The 21,692-nt window shown below is 45.3% G+C and overlaps 1 protein-coding gene across 1 annotated transcript in view; it reads left to right on the forward strand.

Moving 5' to 3' along the window:
• The window catches only part of LOC139748214 (nephrin-like), an 81,029-nt gene extending 63,675 nt beyond the window's left edge, over positions 1 to 17,354 (forward strand). The window contains exons 13-23 of the mRNA XM_071661038.1: positions 2,555 to 2,706; positions 3,922 to 4,048; positions 4,547 to 4,692; positions 5,490 to 5,665; positions 5,926 to 6,090; positions 7,188 to 7,301; positions 8,242 to 8,386; positions 9,995 to 10,159; positions 10,780 to 10,922; positions 11,740 to 12,457; positions 14,207 to 17,354. Of these exons, the coding sequence (XP_071517139.1) occupies positions 2,555 to 2,706; positions 3,922 to 4,048; positions 4,547 to 4,692; positions 5,490 to 5,665; positions 5,926 to 6,090; positions 7,188 to 7,301; positions 8,242 to 8,386; positions 9,995 to 10,159; positions 10,780 to 10,922; positions 11,740 to 12,457; positions 14,207 to 15,126 (2,971 nt within the window). The 3' untranslated portion in view covers positions 15,127 to 17,354. The remainder of the gene's footprint in view (positions 1 to 2,554; positions 2,707 to 3,921; positions 4,049 to 4,546; positions 4,693 to 5,489; positions 5,666 to 5,925; positions 6,091 to 7,187; positions 7,302 to 8,241; positions 8,387 to 9,994; positions 10,160 to 10,779; positions 10,923 to 11,739; positions 12,458 to 14,206) is intronic.
• Positions 17,355 to 21,692: the final 4,338 nt, after the last annotated feature.

Consider the following 21,692-nt stretch of genomic DNA (forward strand, 5'->3'; position numbering starts at 1 on the left):
GGCCCCCTCAGGTAGATATCTCACTGCCAACCCCGCCCGCCCCCCCTCACTGCCAACACTGCCCCCCCCTACCAACCCCGGCCCCCTCAGGTAGATATCTCTGCCAACCCCGCCCCCCCTTCCCCCCCACTGCCAGCACCGGCCCCCTCATTGCCAACAACGGCTCCCTACTGCCAACACTGCCAACCCAGTCCACCTGTGTTGTTTTAGTTAACTAGTTCTAAATGCACCCCAGGACAGACGGTACTACCCCCGGTACACCCCAGGACAGACGGTACTACCCCCGGTACACCCCAGGACAGACGGTACTACCCCCGGTACACCCCAGGACAGACGGTACTACCCCCGGTACACCCCAGGACAGACGGTACTACCCCCGGTACACCCCAGGACAGACGGTACTACCCCCGGTACACCCCAGGACAGACGGTACTACCCCCGGTACACCCCAGGACAGACGGTACTACCCCCGGTACACCCCAGGACAGACGGTACTACCCCGGTACACCCCAGGACAGACGGTACTACCCCCAGTACACCCCAGGACAGACGGTACTACCCCCGGTACACCCCAGGACAGACGGTACTACCCCCGGTACACCCCAGGACAGACGATACTACCCCAGTACTCCCCAGGACAGACGGTACTACCCCCGGTACACCCCAGGACAGACGGTACTATCCCCGGTACACCCCAGGACAGACGGTACTACCCCCGGTACACCGCAGGGCAGACGGTACTACCCCCGGTACACCCCAGGACAGACGGTACTATCCCCGGTACATCCCAGGACAGACGGTACTACCCCCGGTGCACCCCAGGACAGACGGTACTACCCCCAGTACACCGCAGGGCAGACGGTACTACCCCCAGTACACCGCAGGGCAGACGGTACTACCCCCGGTACACCCCAGGACAGACGGTACTACCCCCGGTACACCCCAGGACAGACGGTACTACCCCCGGTACACCCCAGGACAGACGGTACTACCCCCAGTACACCGCAGGGCAGACGGTACTACCCCCGGTACACCCCAGGACAGACGGTACTACCCCCGGTACACCCCAGGACAGACGGTACTACCCCCGGTACACCCCAGGACAGACGGTACTACCCCCGGTACACCCCAGGACAGACGGTACTACCCCCGGTACACCCCAGGACAGACGATACTACCCCCGGTACACCCCAGGACAGACGGTACTACCCCCGGTACACCCCAGGACAGACGATACTACCCCAGTACACCCCAGGACAGACGGTACTACCCCCGGTACACCGCAGGACAGACGGTACTACCCCCGGTACACCCCAGGACAGACGGTACTACCCCCGGTACACCCCAGGACAGACGGTACTACCCCCGGTACACCGCAGGACAGACGGTACTACCCCCGGTACACCCCAGGACAGACGGTACTACCCCCGGTACACCCCAGGACAGACGGTACTACCCCCGGTACACCCCCAGGACAGACGGTACTACCCCCGGTACACCCCAGGACAGACGGTACTACCCCCGGCACACCCCCAGGACAGACGGTAATACCCCCGGTCCACCCCAGGACAGACGGTACTACCCCCGGTACACCCCAGGACAGACGATACTACCCCCGGTACACCCCAGGACAGACGGTACTACCCCCGGTACACCCCAGGACAGACGGTACTACCCCCGGTACACCCCCAGGACAGACGGTACTACCCCCGGTGCACCCCAGGACAGACGGTACTACCCCCGGTACACCCCAGGACAGACGGTACTACCCCCGGTACCCCCCCAGGACAGACGGTACTACCCCCGGTGCACCCCAGGACAGACGGTACTACCCCCGGTGCACCCCAGGACAGACGGTACTACCCCCAGTACACCGCAGGGCAGACGGTACTACCCCCGGTACACCCCAGGACAGACGGTACTACCCCCGGTACACCGCAGGACAGACGGTACTACCCCCGGTACACCCCCAGGACAGACGGTACTACCCCCGGTACACCCCAGGACAGACGGTACTACCCCCGGTACACCGCAGGACAGACGGTACTACCCCCGGTACACCCCAGGACAGACGGTACTACCCCCGGTACACCCCAGGACAGACGGTACTACCCCCGGTACACCCCCAGGACAGACGGTACTACCCCCGGTACACCCCAGGACAGACGATACTACCTCTGGTACACCCCAGGACAGACGGTACACCCCCGGTACACCCCAGGACAGACGGTACACCCCAGGACAGACGGTACTACCCCCGGTACACCCCAGGACAGACGGTACTACCCCCGGTACACCCCAGGACAGACGATACTACCTCTGGTACACCCCAGGACAGACGGTGCACCCCAGGACAGACGGTACACCCCCGGTACACCCCCGGTACACCCCAGGACAGAACAGACGGTACTACCCCCGGTTCACCCCAGGACAGACGGTACTACCCCCGGTACACCCCAGGACAGACGGTACTACCCCCGGTACACCCCAGGACAGACGGTACTACCCCCGGTACACCGCAGGAGAGACGGTACTACCCCCGGTACACCGGCAGGTACTGGTGGCGGCGTGGGGAGGCGACGCTGGAGGCCTCGGGCGGCGAGCTGAGGTTAGGTCGGGTCAGCAGGTCACACTCCGGCAACTACTCCGTCAACGCCTACAACCCCAGGGGCGCCGTCAACGCCTCCTTCTTCCTCAACGTCCAGTGTGAGTACACGCAGGAACACACCCCCGCCTTGCCACGCGTGAGTAACCCCCGGGGTTCTCTCCTAGGATACACACACACACACACACACACACACACACACACATACACACATCCATAACGGTAATCTATGTGGAAATGTGCAAGTATCCAGCCGTAAATTTCCCTCCGCCTGTTCATAATCCTCCATTGTGATGCTGTCTGTCACGGCTTGTGTTATTTATGAGGCAAAAGTGCGCCCATCTCGTGACAGATATATAGCCCTTAACATGGCCCTCCCACACCTGCTTTACCCTCCTGATGAATTTATGATTTAACCGGAATAGTCGGGTTTCTCTTTCTTTTCCTCTCGTTTTCTTTCCATTATGATGAACTATTAATCTGTAGAACTGGAATTAATTAAATTCGATATATATATATATATATATATATATATATATATATATATATATATATATATATATATTATCCCTGGGGATAGGGGAGAAAGAATCCTTGCCACGTATTCCCTGCGTGTCGTAGAAGGCGACTATAAGGAAAGGGAGCGGGAGGCTGGAAATCATGCCCTCTCTCTTTTTTTTTTTTAATTTTCCAAAAGAAGGAACAGAGAACGAGGCCAGGTGAGGATATTCCCTCAAAGGCCCAGTCCTCTGTTCTTAACGCTACCTCGCTAAGCGGGAAATGGCGAATAGTATGAAAGAAAAAAAAAAAAAAAAATATATATATATATATATATATATATATATATATATATATATATATATATATATATTATCCCTGGGGATAGGGGAGAAAGAATACTTCCCACGTATTCCCTGCGTGTCGTAGAAGGCGACTAAAAGGGAAGGGAGTGGGGGGCTGGAAATCCTCCCCTCTTGTTTTTTTTTTTTTTCCAAAGAAGGAACAGAGAAGGGGGCCAGATGAGGATATTCCCTCAAAGGCCCAGTCCTCTGTTCTTAACGCTACCTCGCTAGCGCGGGAAATGGCGAATAGTGTGAAAAAAAAATATATATATATATATTCTTTCAAACTAATATCCATGCCTCTCTCTCTCTCTCTCTCTCTCTCTCTCTCTCTCTCTCTCTCTCTCTCTCTCTCTCTCTCTCTCTCTCTCTCTCGTCTGTGTACGGGTAGAGCACATGGTCGCCACAAGTGACAGACACCCAGGTCAAGCAGCCCCTCTGCCCCAGGTGACCCCCCCCTCTGTCTACCCACAGACGGGCCGGAGAAGGTGGAGTCGGCCGAGCGGGTGACGGTAGGTGAGGGTGGCGCCGCCACCGTCGAGTGTTCCGCCTCAGCCAACCCTTCCCCCACCCTGACCTGGACCAGAGCCACCCACAACAGGTGAGTCCAACCCACATCACCACCCGCTCCTTGAGTCCAACCCACATCACCACCCGCTCCTTGACCCTCACCCTTGTGAACGCGGGTCCTTAAAAGACGAAGCCTAATTTTCCTGTTGATTTATGTGGGTTTTTCCAATGTTAATGGTTGGGTGGCGTGCCTCTGGTGTATAGTATCCTGGCCACCTTCCGTCTTCCAAACTCCCTCTCCTCCTCCTCCTCCTCCATGTTAGCTTTAGAAATTTTCACACCGACCAGGATCTGTTATTGTTTACCTCCATTTGTGTCACACGGACCAGGATCCGTTTATTTCCTTTTAATATTTCTATTGTGTTTTATACATCTGATCTTACATCGCGTTATCACGATCTCATATTTGCATAATTACGTACATAAGCTGTAATAGGAAGCCATTTTTATGTTTACTTAGAGGTTGAATGAACAGGTTGTTATAATGCTCACCTGACCCCCTTCCTTCTCGTGTTGTTCTGGCTCTCAGCACAGCCCAGACCCTCAGCTCGGGCGTGAGCCTCGCGCGCCTCGTCATAGAGTCGGCGACGTGGGCGGACACGGGCGTGTACCTGTGCCACGCCTCCAACATCGTCTCGTCCGCGCCACCCGTCAAGACGAAAGTCATTGTCACCCGTAAGTGTTGACGTCGATTCCCGTCTCAGCGTTGCACCCTTCCAGAACCCGTCTTGCTCTCTCACGTCCTCAGCCTCAGGGGGAACTTGTTCTGATTCCCAGCGCTACAATTTCGAGCGCGTCACACCCATCGGAACTTGAGCCTGACGGGTTCCGGACTGGTATCGAAACACGTCCTCAGCCCATGTCGAACGCCATCCCAGCCAGCCAGCCAGCCGACGCCATTATGGGCAAATATACAAAAGAGCTCCATGGTTGAATGTTTTGTTATTGATATGATATTCTAATGCTACTTGTTTCCAGACTTGTTCGCTGTTTCCCAGATTAGCGAGGTAGTGCTAGGGACAGAACAGATGAATATACAATCTGTAATATATATATGAGTATGTGTGTTTGTGTGTCTAGGAAATCGTCTTGTCCTAGACCAGATAATTGTAGTGTGAGGTAGAATTCACATGTGGGGTAACCTAGAAAACTTGTCTGCTAAATTCATGATTTTTTTAATATTACCAACAAATATCCCCGTCAACCATGTTCCTGAGGGTGGGTCCAGCTTTTCCCAGTTCCTCTCACAGTATTAAGTAGCAGTGGCTTTGGAAAGAGTGAGAATAATCAAGTAACAGTATCTTGTGAGAGAGTGAGAGGGAATGATTAATCCCTAAAATCACTTAATAATGTCTTAAGGACGTAAAGGAAAAGTAAGACTTTAGACCAGTGTGGGAAGTAGGTGTACGATACGTGTATGTGGAACGCATGTTACCCTGCCATAGTGTGATGATTCTCCTGGTGGCCACCAGAGGCCCCGACGGTGGCCAAGGAAATCGCGGGCGCGAGCGGGACGTGGGCGTCCGTGGGCGGCGACGGGCGGCTGGTGTGCCGCGTGCGGGCGGCTCCCGCCCCGTCCTTCGTGTGGACGACGCAAGACGGACTGGCCCTTCAGAACAGCGAGAAGTACGCCATACATGAGCCGCAGGTAGGTCCTCTCTCTCTCTCTCTCTCTCTCTCTCTCTCTCTCTCTCTCTCTCTCCTCATCAACACGTCACATTTTTATGCCACGGAGCTGCAAAAGCTTCGCTGTGAACCACGGTATCTCAAAGCACCCCGTATCTCTCCCGTGCTTGTCTCGCATGTATCTCTCCCTTGCCCGTATCTCCCACCATCACTGTATCTCCCCCTCCTCGGTGCCCCGTGTGTCTGACCCCCCCTGTGTGGGCCTCCCCCTCCCTCCGTCAGGTGGTTGATGGCCTGGTACTGTGGGCGTCAGTGTTGGAGGTACGCAAGGTCGAGGACCCGGACTACGCCCGCTACACCTGCACCGCCCACAACGCCCTGGGCTCTGACTCCACCACCCTGGCTCTCAACCCGCCCGCACGCCCACACCCGCCCTCAAACTTCAGCGTAAGTGACTCTTCAGTGGGTGTAAGCGACCTCTTAGTGGATGTAAGGGGAAATTAGTTGGTGTGACGTGTGCAAGTAGTGAGTGGGAAGGATTTAAGATAGAGATAGTGGATTTTAAGTGAGTCTTAGTGGCCCTAATAGAAAGAAAGAGAAGCCTAGGTGAGTGTAGGTGTGTATGCGTAGGTGTAAGGACTTTTTGATTGGTAACAGTGGATGATAGTGGGTCGTAGGGACGTCTGCTGGTCTCCTTCAGTGGGTCCTGATGGTCTTTGGTCATGTGGCTTTACCGATGTGACGATGGTTTGTCTGATGTGATGATGGTAGGTCTGATATGATAATGGTTAGTCTGATGTGATGATGGTTTGTCTGATGTGATGATGGTTGGTCTGATGTGATAATGGTTGGTCTGATGTGATGATGGTTGGTCTGATGTGATGATTGTTGGTCTGATGTGATAATAGTTAGTCTGATGTGATGATGGTTGGTCTGATGTGATGATGGTTGGTCTGATGTGATGATGGTTGGTCTGATGTGATGATGGCATGATTCATCCTATGATGAAATATGTTCCGGTTGATGTATAAAGTTTATGTTAATCTTGAATAAATATGAATATTAATGTAATACTTAGTTTCAGCTGTGTATTAGCATTAGATTCCCTCATTATAAAAATATGGTGATAATGAATAATTATTAGGGACAGTCCTCGACTCTGGTAGAAGTTAACGATGATTGATGGTGAAGTGTGTGAGATGAATAATAATGAAGCACTACTCCATCACCCCTTTCCCATACTCCCGCCGCCCACCACGCCTGACACCGCCCCTGCCCACCTCCTGTCATCATGTCTATTTTCTTCTCTTTCACGACCTTTGTTTTTGACTGTGATTTTTTTTCTTATCTCTCCTCACCCTTTACTCTTTTCCCCCAACACCTTCCCCATCACCATCTCCCTAACGCTGCCCCTCCTCATCAACACTCTCCCACCTCCTATCTCTCTAACACCACCCCTTCCCCTTATATTGCCCCACCTCCCCAACGCCATCCGCCTCCCAACACCATCCTACCTCCCCAACATCGTCCCACCTCCCCAACAGGTAACGAATGTGAGCATATCATCGGTGTCACTAACCTGGACCCCCAACTTCGAGGGCGGCCTGCCCCGGGGCTACACCATCAGGTACCGCCCCGCTGGGTCCCTCGACTACCAGGTATGTACCAGGCCATCACCCAGGCCCAGGGAAATCTACCAGCCATGGCAAGAACCTGGTAATAAAGGTGAAATGACTATGGCGACTCAGAAAGTATCTTTTGTGATAGGAGAACTCATTTTGATATGTACAAATTTCAAATCAACATGGCCATAAGATTGAAGTTATGTAGCGTCAGCACTTTAGTAATGATTGTCTATGTTGTAGATCTTCTTTCATATGATTTTTCAAGTTGGAGGTCCATCCCTGACCCTATCTTTATTCCCAAGAACTTCATCATCTGTTGAAACAGTTGGCTGTTCGTCAGCTGTCCTCCACAGTTCAAACCCACCAGTGGAATCTTGACCCCATATCCCATCCCTCCATATATTTATTTTCATTTTTAAAACAGAGTCTTCCCCTGCCAATCCTGGGAAGGGCTGTAGCCTCTCATACCAGCTGGCCCTAGTACATCTGGTCCATTCCTGACTCCACCACTTGACCCTCATTCATACTCCCACCTCCACAAACTGGCCCTCATATGCACTTTAACCTCCACAACCTGACTCTCATACTTACCTCGCACTCCCACCACTAGGCCATCCTCCTCCCATTTTATTCATGATGCCTCCTGTAGTAATCCTTGTCCCATCCCATGTGCCCACCTCCCGTTATAACTATTGTGCCTATACCCGACTGTTCTTATAAATTCTGTGGCACTGCCCTTTGTTGTACCATATAACCAAGATTTCATAACTTAACCAAGATCTTCACTCAGTATGCCCTCAAGCATTTATTTAGTTTTAACTCTTGACACAAAGTGCTTCAGTCTTCACTTTAAGATAGTAAGAACAATATACTACAGTAGGAATTGTATGCTACAGTACAAACAATGGAGAATAACAGGAACTGTAAACAAGAGGAGATTGTGTTCAGTACTAAGGGCCTGTCATCTTCACAGTTCGTCGACATCTCTGGTGGGAATACAGCGGGCACCACACTGGCAGGCCTCACCTCAGGTGCTGAGTACTTCTTTAGCATTCAGGCCAGGAATGACCAGGGCCGCTCGACGTATCTGTCACCCCCACTCCTGGTCACCCTGCTAGGTGAGTCCCTCCCTGGTCATGTCCCTTGCTGGTCACCCTATGAGATGAGTCTCCTTGTTCTTTATTCACTACAAGGTAAGCCTCTCCTCATCTTGTGTATACTCACTAACATGGAAAGGATGTACCTCTTTAGAGTGGGAAGTTCAACAAGACTGTACCGGTACTCTTTCATCATCTGACAATGAAAGTACCAGTACTCATTCATTGCCTGACAACAATGACTTACCAAAGGGAATTTCACCTTCTCATCCAAACCACACCATAATTAACCAAGAGTCCCTAAGTAGAGATAAAAAGCCTACCCTTGCTTCTCACTTCAACAACCTTCACTTGCAGATCCCCCACCTGCAACAAACAGCACTGACAACACAATTACACACTGAAATAACCAAACACTTAGCTGCCCTTCAGCCTCACTCTTAAGCACCACATTTAGGAGTATCACTTTCTTGTCTGCATTCTGGACACAATCTAACTCTGCAACATTAAAAATGCCAATTCAACAGATTATAAGTCACCTCATGCCAAGATGCAACTTCCACACTGAAGAAACTGAACACTTACTCCGAAATTGTCTTACACTCACCTCACATAAACACACATTACAACTTTACAATACTCCCTGACCTATCAGTGATCATCAGTGAAAGAAAAGGAGTACAGTACAACCTTGTCATGGCCCCATTTCTTGACCATTCTGTTCTCTCATACACCTCTTTACATTTCTGTCTGCTGTCTGCATTAACCTCTTCATTCATTTTATTCCATCATCCAACACTCTTCGACTATTAAAGTACTTCACATCTTTTTTAACAAGCTTCTTGCTTAATTTCATGTGAAGTTCTCAGGTTGCTCTACTCCTACATTTTGGGTGGAACTGCTCATTGTCTGTGTCATCAATCTGTTTTGAAAACTAAGGTTCAGATAGGCCTAGCCTTACCCTTCTATCTTCTTTGGTTGGCAAATTAAAGGCCTCTATCCTTTCTCTGTGACTCTCATAATTCTGGTACCAGTATTGTTACTTTATTCTTGAGAAGTATATTCTAGTTTAGACTTCATGTTTAAGGTGAACAGCTTGCTGAATATTTCCTTATCCATGAACTTGAATGCAGTTCTAATATTTGTTTGTGTACAGTTGGTCTCTTTAACTATTGTCCAAGTTGGCACATACAGATTCCTACAGTTTATTGTGTGCCAGATGATACTCAAAGATGCTTTCTTTCACTACGACCCATCCTCATCACTTTACATCTAATCAGGTTGAATTTCATTACCCATGTATCATACTAACTTTGGAGTCTTTCTATGTCATCTTGTAAGTGGACACAATCCTCACTCTTTCCACTTCTCACATTCGTGTGTGTAAATGAAACTGTGTAAGCAAATGTACATATATAATGACTTATGCAAAACCTCCCAATGTTTGTGTCTCATTTACATATAGACCTGACCTTATCCTGTTTTGTATGGGCTTCCATTGTATTTACATACACAATTTTCAAATACATGTCCCACATAACACACTTGTTTACAAAAGTAGGGCTTGCAGCATGGGCAAGTGTCGGTCAGGTTGTAGGGTTATACATGTGTAACGTATTTGGCCAGCAGGTGTGTCAGCAGGCAGTGAGGGAGTCAGTGATGGCAGTGGGAGGTGGCAGGCACCACGACTAATCCTACTCATCATGACACTGACTGGAGCAGCCCTCCTTGTGCTCAATGTGGCCATCATTGCCTGCTTTGTCCGCCGCCGCTCACGGGCCAGGCGTGCCTCAGGTGGGTCCTGGTGGAAAGGAGGATCAAGGATTGACATCTTTATCATCCTCACAGTAGATATCTTAAGGTCTAACTCTCCACCATCACCACTGTCACCAATATCATCACTTCTGTCACCATTAACGCTACAACCATCTCTATTGCTACTGTGACTGTCAGTCACCATGAGCACTACCATTGCCTTCACCTTCACTACCACAATCAGTACCATCTTTAATACCACTCCCTCTCATCACCACCACCAGCATTATCACCTTTATCACTCAAGCCACCCCCACTGCCACCACCTGTGCTGTCACCTTCACCACCATTATTGCCACCACCTTCCACCACTATAATTATCTCCACCATAACCATTATCACCACTTGTATTATCACCACCATCATTGCCACCACCATCACCATTCGTCATTTTCATCATCTTCACCAGCATCACCAGCACCAGCACTACCATAACCCTGGATCATTTTCACTAACATCATTACCATTATCACCACCAGCATCACCATCATGGCCACCAACATCACCATTGCTGCCACCATCAATACCCCTCATTATCATCAGCTTCACCATCACCTTCTCCATCCCCTCCAGCATGACTAACAGATCTCATATCACAGGCTCATCCTCCACCAAGCCCGTGGCCCTGGATACTTACTGTGGCACTCCGGACTCAACACCTGGCCCTCACCACTCTGAGGGCTTTCTCAGCCTCACCGCCAGAGCCTCCAACAATCTCTCCAATAGTCCATCACCATACAAGGTAATTCTTAACATTTTTCTTGCTGAAATAATTTATTCTACCTCTGCCATCCTCTTCCTTGTCTCTCTCTTTCCTTCTTACTCTCCCGTACATGATTTTATTCCAGCTGCATTAACAATACATGGCCCATCGCTACTTTTGTTGACTTGACCACTTTCTTCCATCACTGCACCACAATTCAGGGCTCATCAGTATCATTTGCCCACCAGTATTCTATGTCTTTTCTCACTACCACAATAAGGTAGGATTGAGGACTGAAGCTCTGTACTTGTCTTGAACTGTATAATGTCTAGCTTCAGGCTTGTGAAATCAAGTATCTAGCTTAAAGTCTGTTATGGCAAAAGGATGTTGAAATTTAAACTACAGCTGAGAATTTATATCTGATATTTAACAGATTCTAAGATGTATGAGAGATAGTTCAGGATGAAATATTTGGATACAGAACCAAGTCACTGTCCTAATCTTCATTGCTCACAGGATCCTGCTTCTTTACAATTTGGGTTTTTCATTTGCCATAAACCTGTCATTATAGATGCAATATCTCAAATGGTTCCTGGCCTTGTTTGAATTTCTTCTATACCTTTGATTTGAATGGCTTCTGATTATTTCTCAGAATTGGTCTAGATTAACTTCATGGTATCCTTCTAAGATACTGTTGAATAAATTACATATCTTTTCTCTCCCGGTTGTCCAGTTCCTTTAAACTTTCTCAAAGACAGACACAGAATTGCTCTCTAGTGTTATCTTGTTTTTGGATCTGCATATGATATTCTTTATAAGAAGAGATGCAAACCCATCACCTCATCCTTCATTTCAGCTATTACCTATATGTCAACAGGAGGAGCAACAGACATCCATTGACAGGTGTGAGAGGCCAAGCACAGGGTCCTCAAGCATGGTTGAAGTTCGCCCAAACATCACCCTGCTACAGAATGGCACCTTGGCTAGGAAGAATAGTACCAGTTCCACTCAGAATGGTGGGGTAATCACTCATAACCCTAGCTTTAACATACAGAGTGGAGGCCCCCTCAGGCAGAATGGTGGGATACCCTCACAACTACAACAAGGTAACAGGGGGTCATCTCCCTGTGCCACACCTCTGAATGGAAGGATTCCCAACCAGGGCAAAGTTCACCCACCAAACAACCCTGAAGTTTGCTCTCTTACTGGCACCTGTGACCCCCAGCCACCCCATCATCACCACCAACATCAGCATCATCAGAGGAGAGATTCTGGTTCTCTCCCAGCCGATGACCAAGTGTCTCTGTCATCATACCAGAGCAACCATTCCCGCACCTACTCCCAGGGTTATGTCCGTCCACTTCCTCCACCAGGCTGCCCTCACCACCCTCCACTGCGCCAACAGATCCAACCTCTATACCAGAGCCACCCATACCATCAGCAGCAGAATGAACAGCAGGCAAGACACCATCATCATGGACCACCTACTTACTCTAGTTTGAACCCATCTGGTCTGTACAACCTCAGTTCAGAGTATTTTGACAGCCGATGCAATCAGTCTTCTTTCTCAACAGGTAAGACAGTTTCTTTACTGTATGCTTCTTATGGTTTTTAAGATTCTCAGTTACAGTGAGAAGTATTACCATCATTCAGTTTACCCTCCAGTATTTAATACTTTTTCCCCAAGCTGTATATTCATTTCCTACATATTTACAATATCCTGTGTTAGCAAAGTAGCACAAGGAACAGATGAAGAAATGGCCTCATTTGCTCACATCCACCCTCTAGTGTCATGTATGTACAGGAAAACCAGAGCTTTCATTCACACCAGGTTCTGCAGACCTTTATGTGATTTACCCACACCATTTCATATGCCTTGGTTCATCCCATTGACAAGCTATATTTACTCCAAAATACAGTGTATTGAATAGGCACTGGTCCCCATCCCCAACAAATATAATAATGGCAATATGAAAATAAACTGAAAAAGAAAATCAAGCGCTAAACAACCACCCTCCTAACTCATTCTTAAACTCCACCCAGTCAAGTATATGTTCATCAGAATCACCACTGCTCAGACAAATATGAGTCACACGTTCCTGTATACACTCGACATCAATCATCCCTACAGCACTACAAACACTGTTTCAGGATGTTCTAAGATTCTTCATGCCTACAATGCATCTACCTAACAAAGGCACCAAGCAATGTCTACCCAATATTGCTTTACACTCTTTGCACATAGACACACATCACTGCACTTTATGGCCTATGGTCCTGGCCAGTAAAGGTGCTAGTTTCCTGAGCGCTGCAGGAACCTCAAATGATAGAAAGGATTCTTTGTGTAGGAAGTAAGTATATATATATAGTGCTTGTCAGGTTTTATCAGTGCGTGTGGTTTTTGTCAGTTAGGGATGTGGATTTGTAAGAAGAGGTTGCTGAAACAGGGGGCTAGGGTAAGCTTTATATTTCTACTTGGGCGTTGGTAGTTAGTTATGGAGTGTTTCGATGGGAGGGCATTAGCGCTGTTGCATAGAATTGAATGCAAAGCATGTTAAAGTGGGATTGTGTTGAGAGATTCTTTTCTCTCGTGTAGGTTGTGAGTCTTTGTGGTTAATAGGCAACCAGTAAGAATGTTATGATTACTTTTGAGGAGGTGGAAGACCATGCAGGTGATGAGTTGCTTGTGGAGGATACTGAGGGATTCTCTTTTTTGTGTAAGTTCAATACCGGTAATTTTTCTGAGGGCATTAGTTATGGTATCGAATTATATCGCTACAATACCACTTAGCTCAGGTCATATCATCAGCTGAGTAAGGCATGGCATACCTATAGATAATCAGGAAGTGTAAACATATTTATTTGATTAGACCCTAATTATTTTACTGTAAATGTTTTTGAATTTCATGTATTATTTGTTCATTAATAATCCATCAGTTTATCTTGTATTAACATCTTAAGACTATCTTGTATTAACATTCTGGCACTGCCTCCACTGTAAAAATCTCATTAATTATGACCTGCATGTAAATAGTTACATGTGTCTGGAGATTTATGAAAGGTTTGAGGAATCCCTGCCTGATTGGAATTTGTGTACATAAAGTGTGACATTTTGATGTCTACACATCAAGTACAGTATTTAAAGGTATTCCAGAATGAAGCTGAGTTGTAAGTTCTCCTCATTGGCATCTTACTAATAAACACTGACATCTGTTCTGGAAAAAAGACACCAAAGACTGTTAAGGAGCTTTTCGGTGAAAGGTTCTTAGTTTTACTTAAGCATCATTTTCTCTTCGTACATAACTTGCATATTCCTTCTTCAGGAACACCTGCTGGTTATGCAACACTGGGCCCAAGAAGCCGCCGAGCAACTTCTTCCCAGTTTGCCACTTTGCAGCGACCTCAGCCCTCCCGCCCACATGTCCTGAACCACTCCCAAATCTCAGGTCATGAGTGCTCTTTTCCACCCAGATGTCAGAGTGACTGCTGTCAGCTGGTGCAGAAGAATGATGAAGATGAACGGCATAGCATTAGTGCATGCCAGGTGAATCATGGTCTGAATGAGGCTGAACACCATAACCATCCCCGCCGTAGCAGCTTCCATGGCCCTCTCCGACGAGACAGCCAGCGTTATGATGTTGTTGTTCCTCTCCCCCATGCACGCCTTACCCTCCAACAGCAGCAGGATAGTGGGGCTCCTGGACATACCACAACTCAGCACCAAAATAGCCGATCTCCAGAGTCTGGTACTTCACAGCTTCAAGACAACGAGTCACAAGGGTACAGCACTGTAAAACATCAAGAAAATGAATCTCCAGGATACAGTGTACCAGAGCAGGGAGGCAGTGGACGTCAAGGATATGGATTACCACAACAGGAAGATGGTAAGGTTCCAGAAAAGAATTCAGCACATCAGCAGGACTGGGGAAGTAAGAGCAGTGGACATCATTCCCAAAGTCAGTCCCACAACCTCAGTAGTGGCAGTACCTTCACCTCCCAGAGTAACCTGACCAAACATGATAGTGCCCAGAACTCTTCCAGTACCAGTCCCCCACATGGGAAGGATTCTTCCTTAAGGAGGGACTTTTCCTTTAGAAGCAACTCTTCTCACAAGGATGCAGGTATCTCAGGTCGTCCACGTTTTCCACATGACTATGTGCGACAGGGCTCCACTAAAGGCAAGGGCCGAGGACCAAGGGAAGGGGGTGATGCCATCCACAACGCTGACAAAAGCTGCAAATAGTCACCAGCATTACAACATTTACATTAGTAACACAGTTCCTGATTTGTGGAAAATCTCTGTGAGCTAGTCATTCCTTAGTGAAGGAAATGTACGTACCTTTCTCACCCAGTATATATGATAAACTTTTAGGAAGGACCTTTGGATGATTATAGATATAACTTCTGACTTGCTGTAAATACACTGTCTGAGTGGCTGTGTACATGGTCTCCAAATAATATAAATCTTTTTTTAAATGACAGATGTGCTTACTTAGAAAAGACAAGTCATAGCATTGATAATAACAAGCAGCTGCCTCAAGACATCCCCTTATGTCACTGGCTGTTGTTTGTGCACTGATATGAGCAGTGAAATTGTATTGTGCATGTAGTGGTTTTCTTACTGAAGTTGGTGATCTGTAAGAGAATGGTGGGTGCTCAAGGTGCATTGTATGCTTGTTGGAAATCATGTCATAAAAGTGTTGGAGAAATGTGATAGTGATGTATGGACTGGTATTGATATAGAAATGTATTGGGAAGGGACTTGGATAATTTGTAGATGATCTGGAGGATAATCAAAGAGCTACATGCATACGTCTTCACAAAATATTTTGGGATGCATTGAAGGATTTTAGGATTAGAAAACTCTGTGATAGCCGACATCATACAAGGTCTGTAAATTATACGCAACTTTAGGTTAAGTTTACTCTCAAAGTGTGACATTCCCATAAATCTGTCCAGTGTTGTCTTGCTAATATACATGATTTGAATGTTTACATATACATATCATTAATTCATAGTAGTACAGTACAGACAGTTACTTGGTAAGGCAGAAAAAAGGACAGTTATAAACATATGTGTAGTTCTAATGTTACAATACATATTGATAGATATATCTTATACTATGAATAATACCCAACTCTTAACTTTTACAAGGACCTGAAATTCAGTTTAAGAGACTTAAGAGGCAATCTGAAATTAAGAATCATTAAGATATTAGACTTAAAAGTTGCAGTCAATCCAACAACAAACCTGCAGAAAACTGCTAAAGGAACCAAGTCAGTGATATACAGTATAATAATGTAAGTCTTCTAAGAGAAAATAAGGAAAAAAAATCACCTATGAATAGTAGATAAAAGTGTTGTAAAAGTTTTGTGTTGCCAGTTAAAGAGTAAATTTGTACTTTTTTTTAATTATATCATCTTTTATGTGTATAATGTAATACTGTTAAAGATGTTTCCTGAAATACCAAGATACTGCAGGTTATTGTAATTATATTCATATGATAATTACAATATATACAGGATTTTTTATAAGTTTTCCAGTTTTTAGTAATAATGATCTGATGTAATGAAAAATGTCAAAAGTATTCTTACCTAGATGTCCTGATAACTGGTATCAGAGGATTACACATAATCAGGTTCTTTATTGATATAATGCAGTTCATTTATTTATTGGAATATTTCATAATTGATATATACTTATTATTATACAACTAAACAGTATATGTTTGACTACATGATGTAATTTTTACTGACTGACTGACGGGAGTGAATAAGGGCAGACAGTATGAATTATGTATATGTGTATAGGTTTGTGTGTGTTTATATATGTATACGTTGAGATGTATAGGTATGTATATGTGCGTGTGTGGACGTGTATGTATATACGTGTGTATATGAGTGGGTTGGGCCATTCTTTCGTCTGTTTCCTTGCGCTACCTCGCTAATGCAGGAGACAGCGACAAAGTGGTTTCGGTGCGTTATTACATGACAGCTAGAGACTGAGTGTGAATGAATGGGGCCTTTGTTGTCTTTCCTAGCGCTACCTCGCACACATGAGGGGGGAGGGGGTTGGTTATTCCATGTGTGGCGAGGTGGCGATGGGAATGAATAAAGGCAGACAGTATGAATCATGTTCATGTGTATATATGTATATGTCTGTGTGTATATATATATATGTATACATTGAGATGTATAGGTATGTATATTTGCATGTGTGGATGTGTATGTATATACATGTGTATGTGGGTGGGTTGGGCCATTCTTTCGTCTGTTTCCTTGCGCTACCTCGCTAACATGGGAGACAGCGACAAAGCAAAAAAAAAAATATATCTTTCTTTCTTTCTTTCATACTATTCGCCATTTCCCGCATTAGCGAGGTAGCGTTAAGAACAGAGGACTGGGCCTTTGAGGGAATATCCTCATCTGGCCCCCTTCTCTGTTCCTTCTTTGGGGAAAAAAAAAAAAACAAGAGGGGAGAATTTCCAGCCCCCCGCTCCCTTCCCTTTTAGTCGCCTTCTACGACACGCAGGGATGTATATATTTTTTTTTTCATACTATTTGCCATTTCCCACATTGGTGAGGTAGCTCTAAGAACAGAGGACAGAGCCTTTGAGGGAATACCCTCACTTAGCCCCTTGTCTGCTCCCCTTTTGGAAAATTAAAAAAAACGAGAGGGAAGGATTTCCAGCCCCCCGCTCCTTACCCTTTTAGTCGCCTTCTACAACAAGCAGGGAAAACGTGGGAAGTATTCTTTCTCCCCTATCCCCAAGGATGATATATATATGTACATATTCATACTTGCTTGCCTTCATCCATTCCCACTGCTATCTAACCCCACAGGAAAACAGCAATGCTATCATTTCAAGCCAAGAATGAAGATTGACAAAAAATCAGATTTGACAGTTTTGAAGTTGTCATTGGTCATGTTGAAGTCTGACTTTTATATATACTCAAAATGAATTTCTTAATGTTCAGATGAAATTTATGGGTACATTAATGATACCATATTTACAGCCTTTTCCCAGATGGTAAAGTATAAGCCTCAAATGTGTTTTGTCAACATTTTAAGGTCGAATGTTGAAGCTAAACTGCTGGCATGGTTTTATGCTCAATTTTTTAACAGTAAATGCCAGAAATATTCAGAGGTCAGGCCCCGAAAATCATGTGTTGATGATCTTCAGAGGTCAGGCCCTTAAAATCAGGTGTTGATGACCTTCAGAGGTCAGGCCCTTAAAATCATGTGTTGATGATCGTCAGAGGTCAGGCTCATAACATCCAGTGCCAGCAGTATTTAGAGATCAATTTTCAGTCTTGTAAGGTCCAAAAACATATTAAGTGTTGACAGATCCTTAATACAGTGTTGGCAGTATTTAGAGATCAAGCCTTAACACTAACTTTTAGTAATATTTAGGAATTACACAGTTTATATCTTTGGTGGTGAAGATTGAAGGTCATACTCTTGGATTTAGGGATATAATTTTTTTCTCAAAAGTTGAGAAGAAAGCTGAGAAGTATCTTCTGAAAGTAGCTATGCCTCTGCACCTTGATGATGATATTAGTTATTCTACCTTTAGCTCTGTGCTTGCGTCACTTATAGCTAAAACTAATCGCTATCTTGTGATCTCATTTGTAGCCGAGTGTAGGAATCAATCCCAAATTACGTCTTAATTCTCCCCACCTGTGGTTTGCATGAATATTTTTCCTGTTGGAAAGCACCTAGGTGTCAGTCCTTTCAACCCTGGCAAAGTTTCTTGATTTTACTAACAAACAAATATAGTGCATTGTTAATTAAGACACCTCATGTCCTTTCTTCCATCATGGGCAAGACTATGACTGGTAACCTCTCCCTAATGGTTAATGTACATGACTACATATGTGTGTCTGTCTGTCTGTCTTTGTATTTGCAAATTAATGGGATAGCAGTATTTGTGATAACCTATCAATGCATACAGGGAGGGACTTTTACTCTCATGGGGCCCTGTCTGCTGATCTCTTGCTTTTCTTATAAAGTCTGTTGGATTTCCTTTAGTTATGGTTTTTGTATTTGGCACTTCTCTGAGCTTCCACTTGTCCATTACTTCACTGCTGTAGAAGCGTTTCCTCACATCTGCGATACTTCTGTTTCTTAGTTTCCCATTTTGCCCTCAAAGTTGATCAATTCCACCCTGTTTTGAAGATCTGCAATTGAAGAACTTGAAAGTTGTATTCAGGGTTTTTATTTTCTTTCAAGATGGGCAGGTCTGTGATTCTTGGACTCTTGTAACTTAGTTTCCTTATTTCATATGCAAGTTTTGTTTCTCTTCTTTGGAACCTTTCCAGATCTCCATCCTTTCAAAAATGTGATGTTCAGACTGTTCCCACATACGCTAATTTGGGTCTTATATGTGTTGGTATTTTGTTGTATATATTTATTTATTGATAGATTTTTTATTATTTATTTTTTTCTGGGTAACACCAGGACTGTTTCATAGAAATTAATCCTTGGGTAATTATAAGTTTTGACATTCATCAGCAGAGAGTTTGCTCTGGAAAATTCTTCTGAGTTTTTTTTATGGCAGATTGAGATTGTGTCAACCCCAGAATCTTTCCAACAGTAAGATTTTTAATCATACCTTGCACACGCAGTTTCCTTTGTTTTATTTCCAGTAATTTACCTTGGTAGGATTGAATAGTTTATGCAAGGGGCATTTAATGACAGGGATGAGTGCTATGACCATCCCTTTGATGGGAGTTTCTGGAGGGAACAAGTGTCAGAGATATAGAAAGATAGACAGATACATACAAATGGATTTGTATGTAGCATTTATGGATCTGGAGAAGGCATATGATAGAGTTGATAGAGATGCTCTGTGGAAGGTATTAAGAATATATGGTGTGGGAGGCAAGTTGTTAGAAGCAGTGAAAAGTTTTTATCGAGGATGTAAGGCATGTGTACGTGTAGGAAGAGAGGAAAGTGATTGGTTCTCAGTGAATGTAGGTTTGCGGCAGGGGTGTGTGATGTCTCCATGGTTGTTTAATTTGTTTATGGATGGGGTTGTTAGGGAGGTAAATGCAAGAGTCCTGGAAAGAGGGGCAAGTATGAAGTCTGTTGGGGATGAGAGAGCTTGGGAAGTGAGTCAGTTGTTGTTCGCTGATGATACAGCACTGGTGGCTGATTCATGTGAGAAACTGCAGAAGCTGGTGACTGAGTTTGGTAAAGTGTGTGGAAGAAGAAAGTTAAGAGTAAATGGGAATAAGAGCAAGGTTATTAGGTACAGTAGGGGTGAGGGTCAAGTCAATTGGGAGGTGAGTTTGAATGGAGAAAAACTGGAGGAAGTGAAGTGTTTTAGATATCTGGGAGTGGATCTGGCAGCGGATGGAACCATGGAAGCGGAAGTGGATCATAGGGTGGGGGAGGGGGCGAAAATTTTGGGAGCCTTGAAAAATGTGTGGAAGTCGAGAACATTATCTCGGAAAGCGAAAATGGGTATGTTTGAAGGAATAGTGGTTCCAACAATGTTGTATGGTTGCGAGGCGTGGGCTATGGATAGAGATGTGCGCAGGAGGATGGATGTGCTGGAAATGAGATGTTTGAGGACAATGTGTGGTGTGAGGTGGTTTGATCGAGTAAGTAACGTAAGGGTAAGAGAGATGTGTGGAAATAAAAAGAGCGTGGTTGAGAGAGCAGAAGAGGGTGTTTTGAAATGGTTTGGGCACATGGAGAGAATGAGTGAGGAAAGATTGACCAAGAGGATATATGTGTCGGAGGTGGAGGGAACGAGGAGAAGAGGGAGACCAAATTGGAGGTGGAAAGATGGAGTGAAAAAGATTTTGTGTGATCGGGGCCTGAACATGCAGGAGGGTGAAAGGAGGGCAAGGAATAGAGTGAATTGGAGCCATGTGGTATACAGGGGTTGACGTGCTGTCAGTGGATTGAATCAAGGCATGTGAAGCGTCTGGGGTAAACCATGGAAAGCTGTGTAGGTATGTATATTTGCGTGTGTGGACGTGTGTATGTACATGTGTATGGGGGGGGGGGGGTTGGGCCATTTCTTTCGTCTGTTTCCTTGCGCTACCTCGCAAACGCGGGAGACAGCGACAAAGTATAAAAAAAAAAAAAAAAAAAAAAAAAGACAGATATAGTATCATCACCAATTAATCTGACCAATGATTTTGCATATCTCTTATTTTTCTCTATTTCAACAACCCCTTCAAATACATCAGGTATTTATAGTTATTTTGGAAAGTCATTGATATGAATTATGAATATCAATAGCCCCAAGACTGATCACTGTTTGAGAACATTTTTCTACAAGAATGTGTATCAAATAATGGTGCCAGTTTTTAAGCTCCTTTGTTTTCACTTTCTTACCCTGGTACTTTGTACAGTAACTTTTAGGAAATCCTGATTCTGAATCTACCTCATTATTAAACTTTGTCTCAACAATTGCAGTATCTAAAATTATTCTCCCCTGACAATCACAACTTCAGTTTCTTGGGTGTGTTGTGTAATTACCAATTTGTACTGTGTAGGAAGGAAGTTTTGCACTTGTGGGGCCCCATCTCTTGAACATTCTATACTCTCAAATAATTTCGTTTAATTTCTCCATGCTGTCTGCAGTTACCAAATCTTCATTCATTTCATCCCATTCATCCACCACTCTTATACTATAAAAGTGGTTTTACATCTTTATTAACAAGCTGCTTGCTTAATTTTAAGCAAAGTTTATCTGGTTGTGTGTGTATGTGTGTCATTAACTATTTATGCTTTACAAGGAGGGCATTTTTAAACTTGTTGGGTCCTTTCTTTGCTGCCATACAACTTTTA

Source organism: Panulirus ornatus, chromosome 73, assembly GCF_036320965.1.
Source record: "Panulirus ornatus isolate Po-2019 chromosome 73, ASM3632096v1, whole genome shotgun sequence".
NCBI classification, from domain to species: Eukaryota; Metazoa; Arthropoda; class Malacostraca; order Decapoda; family Palinuridae; genus Panulirus; species Panulirus ornatus.